Genomic DNA, 7,611 nt, shown 5'->3' with positions numbered 1-7,611 from the left:
GTTTTAATATCCGTACTACTTTTCATATCTTAAATTAAAATTGTCATTTTATAATTAAACAGTGATTTGTGATTTGAAGATTTGATCCATTGCAGGGGTTGTTGAATAATATATGGTATTAAAAATATTGCTCTAATATTTTCGATTTATCTAGAATATTAATTTTTTAACTAGCAAATATATTTGAGTTCGTTCGAATCGAGTGAAAATCTTTCAAGTTAATGATTTTTATTTTATCATTTTAACTCAATTTGAAATTTTTTTCAAATCGATACAAGTAAAATAAAATTTAAGTCGAATGAAATTGTTCTAGTTAAATTAAAAAAAAGTAATGTCTTAAGTGAGGAAGAGTTGAAACATCCCGAAATAGGGCTTGGAAGTTTTAGCCTCACAAGAGAGGGTTCGCCTGTTTCGACGAACTAGGGGTTTGCCAATTGATTTGGCGAGCTGGTATTCGCCAAAAGCGTATCAACAAGGAGTTCACCAATATTTTGGCGAATTGGTGCACGCCAAAGGATGCAAAAAGGGGGATTCGCCAGATTCATTGTAAGTTAAGTTCGCCAGTCAATTTGGCATACTAGGGTTTGTTAATCAAGTTGCGAACTAGGGGTTCGCTAGTTAAATTGCGAACTAAGGTTCGTCAGTTAAAAGTCGAGACAAACTAAAAATAGGAAATAGGATACTTTTTGTGCAAGTAACTCTTTTCCTAAGTCAAATAGGGTATCCTAAGATTGGTAGGACACTTAGAGCACGTTTGGTTCGCTGTATTGGAATAAAGGCGTAATGGATTAGAGGCGTAATGGAATAGAGGCGTAATAGCAAATCAATTGTTTGGTTGAATGTAATGGAATAGAGGCGTAATAGTAATCTTGTGTTTGGTTGAATGGAATAGAGGTGTAACAGCATAATGGAAAAAACTAAAATGACTAGAATACCCTTACCATAAATTTGTTTTGGTAAATGATTATTGTTATTGTTATTTAAATTTTAATAAGATTATTAATATCAATAATAAATAATTTAATCATATTTAAACATAATTATTATTAAATATATTATAATTAAAATATATAATTTAATAAAATTCTTAAAAATCAATATTCTTATATGAATTTACTCAAATCATAATATATGATACTATAAAATATAAATTAACATAATTATTATTAAATATATTATAAATAAAATATATAATTTAATAAAATTATTAATAATCAATATTCTTATATGAATTTACTCAAATCATAATATATGATACTATAAAATATAAATTAACATAATTATTATTAAATACATTATAATTAAAATATATAATTTAATAAAAATTCTTAATAATTAATATTCTTATATGAATTTACTCAAATCATAATATATGATACTATAAAAGATAATTTGAAATAATTAATATTAAATATATTTAATTAAAATATATGATTTAATAAAATTTAAAATAATTATAACTAATAAATTATCTTATATGAATTTGTATAATTTAAAATAATTATTATTACATATAATTTAATAATAATATATAATTTCATAAAATTCTTGATAATAAATTTTCTTATATAAATTTATACAATAGATATTTAATTGAGCTTGTGTGACACCCCTAATTTGACCCTAGTCGGAAAGCGGTTTCGGGACCGCTAAACCGAGTAACCAAATTATTTGAACATGATATTTATTGTCTAAGATAAATGTGTGAAAGTTTTGAGCTTCGATTTAGTCGATTGCATGTGAATTTAATTAATAGGACTTATGTGTGGCACTTTTAAAAGGTGATAGGTTAATCTATAAGGACCTATTAGTGCATGTTATGAAAATAATGGGCTTGCATGTCAAATTTCCACCTATGACAAGTAGTGGCCGGCCATGCTATGGATTAAAGCCTATTATAAACATTTTTGTGTTAGTGATTTATGTTAGAAATAATAAAATAAAAGGTTAGTAATAAAGTAATAAAAAGGGAGGGGTGATGAAAACAAAGTTGTCTCATCCTTGCTCCCCCTATTGCCGTGACTTGAGAGAGGAAGAAGAAAGTTTGGTTGCTTTAATTTTTGACTTAGAAGATGGCTAGAAGGAGGAAAAACTATGATTTTAGCTAGTTAGGTAGCTGAAATTTCTAGTAACTCGGTAATCCATCGAAGAAGAGGAAGAGGGCTGCAACAAAAAGAAAAATGGAGACAGTTTGCATGTTGAAGGAAACTAAGGATTTAGCTTGTTTAAGAGTTGTATCCTAAGTTGCTTAAGAGCAAAGAGGATCAAAGTTGGATGGGGGAAAAGAGAAAGTAAACAAATAACCGTGGATATCTAGTCGTCGACCACTTCCGAGGTAAGTTTTAAGTGATTAAACGTTGAGTAAATTCAATTATAATAGGACATGATGAGTTGATTTAATAAGATATGATGTGGCCATGATATGTTCTAAGCTCAAATGGTAAGTTCTTAAGTGTTTGAGCTTGGGAATTCAAGGGTAATTTGAAATAGTCTGCTTAGGACAGCAGCAGTAACGTGACTTTAGAAAATCACCATAAATTTATGGATTTGAATTAGAGGCTGTATGAGACATGAAATTAAAGCTTAATGAGTCTAGTTTTTTATAAAAGAAACCGTGTAAGCAAAGGAATTTTCCGATAATGAGATACTTAAAGTTGTGTGAGACAGCGCAGAATGACACTGAAATCCTCTGTTCTATTTTTAGAAAATCATTATAAATTGTACAAAAATGGTTATAAGATAAAGTTTATATGCTTAGACTCTTTAATGAGTCTAGTTTCAAATGAAATCAAATACAACACATTTTGAAATCAGTAAAATGAGAAATTTGATTCGTAGTGAAGAGTGGTCAGATTAGTCAAACAGTGAAACAGGGGAAACTTTAAGAAAAATCTGGTATTGATTGGCCAAACCTAAAATTCTGGAAATTTTATGGATGGAAGATATACGAGTCTATATTCAGGAAAAATTAACGGAAAGTGATTTGGAGTTTTGTAGCTCCAGTTATAAATAATTTAGTGACTATTGCCCAGGAAAAACAGCTTGTGCTGAATTTGAGATTATGTTGTGAACCTTGATAAACTTGTTTTAGTTGCTCATAAGCTATTGATTAAACCCATACTTGAATTCTAAATCGTGATATTGTAAGTTTATGAGTATTCGAATATGAAATGATAGTAAGGCCTAATGGCCGATGTGATGAATGTGAAAGTGTATATATATGTGATAAGGCCTAATGGCCGATGTGATGAATGTGAAAGTGTATATGTGTGATAAGGCCTAATGGCCGATGTGATGAATGTGAAAGTGTATATGTGTGATAAGGCCTAATGGCCGATGTGATGAATGTGAAAGTGTGTATGTGTGATAAGGCCTAATAGCCGATGTGATGAATGTGAAAGTGTATATGTGTGATAAGGCCTAATGGCCGATGTGATGAATGTGAAAGTGTATATGTGTGATAAGGCCTAATAGCCGATGTGATGAATGTGAAAGTGTATATGTGTGATAAGGCCTAATAGCCGATGTGATGAATGTGAAAGTGTATATATATGTGATAAGGCCTAATAGCCGATGTGATGAATGTGAAAGTGTATATATGTAATAAGGCCTAATGGCCGATGTGATGAATGTGAAAGTGTATATATGTGATAAGGCCTAGTGGCCGATGTGATGAATGTGAAAGTGTATATATGTGACAGGGCCGAGTGGCCAACGTGATGGATGTGAAAGTGCATAAATGTGATAAGTCCCGAAGGGCATTTGTGTCAGTACTATATCCGGGTTAAAACCCCGCAGGCTTTATGCGAGAATATTATCACTGATTAATGTCCGTAAGCTTTGTGCTCGTACTATATCCGAGCTCTAAAGACCCGATGACTACGTGTGGGAATTTTGTCCGGGTAAGACCCGATAACTTCGTGTGGAGATTATGTCCGGGTAAGACTTCGTAATAAGAATTGCTTATAAATATATTCAATGCGAAAGGTTAAACAGGTATGTACTCCAAGTTTATATGTGAGCTTGATTTGCACTAAATCATAAGGTAGTTATGTGATGCATACGAGAGCAATCTATGAGACTATTCCTATGATTATGTGACATCGGATCAGTGTGAGAGGCGATGTGAAATCATACGATGTATCTATGTCACATGAGCTCACTTTTATGTGAAAGTTTATCTGCCTATTGTATATGATGAGATGTGCATATTCGGTAAAGGGATGGTATGCCCGAAGGAAGAGTGAAATAAAAATACGAACAACTATGTTATAATTTGATTGTTATCTGTTGACCCTGCTTAAAACTTACAAAGCATTGTAATGCTTACTCCGTTTACTCTGTTTCCTCTGTTTTATAGATCTCATTGCGAAGCTACAGGCTCGGGGATCGTCAGCAACTAGTCACACTATCACTATCCACTGTTTGGTACTGCTATGTTTTGGATTATCTTATGGCATGTATAAAATAGACTAGTGGCGGAAGAATATTTTGGTTAATGTATATAGCCATGCGAAAATGGCTTATATATGTTTGAGCATAATGTTATAATCATTTGGTATGGAATGGTTAATCACTATCATAATTTGTGCTATTTATGCTAAAAGGGCTAGTTGAATCATGGAAACTATGAAATAGGTAAAGTCTACCTTAAAGGCAGATGCTGGCAGCAGCAGTGATGTAGATTTGGAAAATCACTAAAAATAGTAGGATTGGAATTAAATAATGAATAAATTATGTAAACGAACCTTGATGAATCTATTTTCATAGGAAAGTAACGAAACGATCATATGGACAGTATGTTAAGAGATATTCAGGTTCTCGTGAGACAGGGCCATAACAGTTTCTGGATTCCCTGTTCCGACTTTGGAAATTCATTATAAATTAACCAGAGATAATTAGGAGTCATGCCATACATGTACAGATTCCTCTCTGAGTCTAGTTTCTATAGAAACAAACGGCATCAGTATTGAAGCTCTGTACAGGGAGATATCCAAGTCGTAAGGCGCAAAGGTCAGTGTAGTCGATCCCTGTAACATGGGAGACTTTGACTAATAAACTGTACTAATTGGCACGACCAAAAATTCTAGAAAAAAATATGTAGATGGGCATATGAGTCTAGTTTCAGGGAAAAATTACGAAACTGATTTTCGAGTTGTGAAACTCAAGATATGATTTTTAAGGTGACAGTGTCGCAGTTAGCCAACTGCCTGGAAAATTTTAAAATGGACTGCGATAGTAAGCGAATTTAGTCTGTGAACCCCTCGTGTCCGACTCCGGCAACGGTCTCGGGTACGGGGTGTTACAGCTTGAACTGAGAATCAAGCTACAAATTTAAAGTTTAACTCAGGCCTGCTCGGTTACACCCTAAAAAATATCAATATAACATATAAAGCTTACTTTCAAGCACAAAATTAAAAGAGTGAATTAAAAAAGCCTAGAAATAAATTCTTGGATAACAAAATAAAAATAGCGTTTACGAGGTTGAATTCACATGAACAAAATTCACAAAAGCATAGTCCTTAACAAAAGGACACAAATTTAAAGCATGCCCCATTCATGCATCAGTGAGTAGTTAAGTGACAACATCGTCATCACCATTTAAGGACGGCCATTGCAGTTACCCAATTCTTGGACCACTTCCTCCATTGATGGTCTTTCTATAGGACATTCATGAGCGCAAAGCCATGCTATTCTTGCTAGTTTAGCCGCTTCGTGTTCAAAGAACCGACCGTGAAGGTTCGAGTCTATGAAATCTTGGTACTTACGAGTTTCAGCTCCTAAACGTACCGAGCTGGTCACCTTTTGTTTACCCGAAAGGAGTTGGAGAACTAGTGTCCCAAACGCGTAAACGTCGCTCTTCTCGGTGAAACGACCCGTGTTGGCATATTCGGGTGCGAGATAACCCATGGCAGCACTGGCTTTGAGTGAACCAAAGACAATGTCAATGGTGAGGATGTTGTGTAAGCCGGAATCTGAAAGTAGGGGATTAAACCGGTGGTCGACGAGCACTTTCTCGGCTGATATGTTTTGGTGAACGAGAGCCGGTTTGTTTACTTTGTATTCATGCAAGTATGCTATCCCTGTTGCAACAAACATGTCTAGTTAGCTAATAGGAACCACTTAAAACAAGGCAAAAAAACATAACTAGAGACCAACCTTTAGCTATGCCTTTAACAATGGAAACTCTAGTAGACCAATCTAGGACTCTGCCGTCACCATCCTTTACGTCGAGATACTGTAGCAAATTTCCGTTAGGGATGAAATCATAAACGAGAAAGCACCCACCGCGTGCTTTTGAGCAACAAAATCCTCTTAACCGGACTACATTCTCGTGTTTCAACGATGCTAAAACATTCAATCCTTTCAAGAACTCGGAATCATCTGATTTACAACTAGTTTTGCTAATGCTTTTAATCACAACAGCTGATCCATCTCTAAGGAACCCTTTATATGTAGTAGCAAAGTTACTTTTTCCCAACAAATTCGACTCCGACAAGTACTGAGTTGCAGTCTCTATTTCTTCTAAATTGAACCTAAAACTTTGCCAAATTCCACTGTCCATCTAGAGCACAATGAGGAATGCCAAATTCCACTGTCCAAACATTGTATTTTCTTAACACAACTTGATCAGTATATAAATACAGCAGTTTCAAAATCTTGTGTATCATTCAATAAAATACATCTATGGTATCAATAAAGGAAGGAAGAAAACATCATGAAATACAAACAAGATCTTACATGGATCAAATGAGAACTTCTCAATTTTTTCTAGAGTGACATCAAGGACTTGCCCTGGCCCTGTATGGATGGATATATGTTGTGAGATTGTAATGATTTAGATATAAGGAACAACAAACAAAGACGACATGAGCCGATGATTGAGCCGAGGGAAATGAGTAATAAAATGAAGCTTACCAAGGGGACTCATTTCATCTAAACCCTCTGAGTGCACAACTAATGCTCTTTTCATGCCAAACCGTTGTAGTGCTTTGGCCATTTTGAAGACCTACAGTCACAACTCATCTCAGTGATGAATTCAAAGGAGCAAACTATCAAATTACATAACAATGCAAGTACTTTAACATATGTCTTTAACTCTTTCGAGCAACATAGTTAAACATAAGATCACATGTATAGCACCACTCCAGTTTTAATGTGCTCAAGCAACTATGCATGTATTACTATTTTTCCTTAGTAATATCAGCAATTACTTTTATTATCAGGGAGGTTAATGGACATAATCGTGGTTACAATATCTACTACTCAACTTCCAAAAGAAAGCATGAGTCATAATTCTAATAAAATCCTTTTACTACTTCAACGAAAAACTTAAAAGAGAAAAGGCAGAATTGTTTCGACATAAATTCGCCACAAGCATAGGGATGCAAATCATATGAACCAAAGTATGTATAAATCTGAGTGTGTGAGTGTGTGTGTATACAATATATTATAATAGCTAACCTTGCAGTCAGGAACCTCCAAAGCTTAATTCCACAGTGAATATATCAACTCCATTATTGCCAAATGGAAACTATGTTCAAATTTTACTAGCATAACAGAAACCTAGCAGTCGATTGCTAAAGAGTAGGGTCAATGCAAAAACAGATA

At 34.0% G+C, this 7,611-nt stretch overlaps 1 protein-coding gene across 1 annotated transcript; it reads right to left on the bottom strand.

The window, feature by feature from the left end:
• Positions 1 to 5,601: 5,601 nt before the first annotated feature.
• LOC107956174 (cold-responsive protein kinase 1) lies at positions 5,602 to 6,565 on the bottom strand. Its single transcript, XM_016891905.2, has 2 exons — positions 6,160 to 6,565; positions 5,602 to 6,083 (listed from the first exon to the last, which is right to left on the bottom strand). The coding sequence occupies exons 1-2, from the start codon at positions 6,563 to 6,565 to the stop codon at positions 5,602 to 5,604; spliced, it is 888 nt and encodes a 295-aa protein (XP_016747394.2).
• Positions 6,566 to 7,611: the final 1,046 nt, after the last annotated feature.

This window comes from Gossypium hirsutum, chromosome D07 (assembly GCF_007990345.1).
Source record: "Gossypium hirsutum isolate 1008001.06 chromosome D07, Gossypium_hirsutum_v2.1, whole genome shotgun sequence".
NCBI lineage: Eukaryota > Viridiplantae > Streptophyta > Magnoliopsida > Malvales > Malvaceae > Gossypium > Gossypium hirsutum.
Note: the sequence above shows the minus strand (reverse complement) of the source record. Positions and strands in the feature narration are given on the sequence as shown.

Bases quoted from the DNA above. Each gene is read 5' to 3' on its own strand.
- LOC107956174 (XM_016891905.2), bottom strand. From the start codon at position 6,565: ATGGACAGTGGAATTTGGCAAAGTTTTAGGTTCAATTTAGAAGAAATA. The intron at 6,084-6,159 runs GTTGGTCTCTAG...TTGTTGCAACAG, and splicing joins TGTTAAAGGCATAGCTAAAG to GGATAGCATACTTGCATGAA.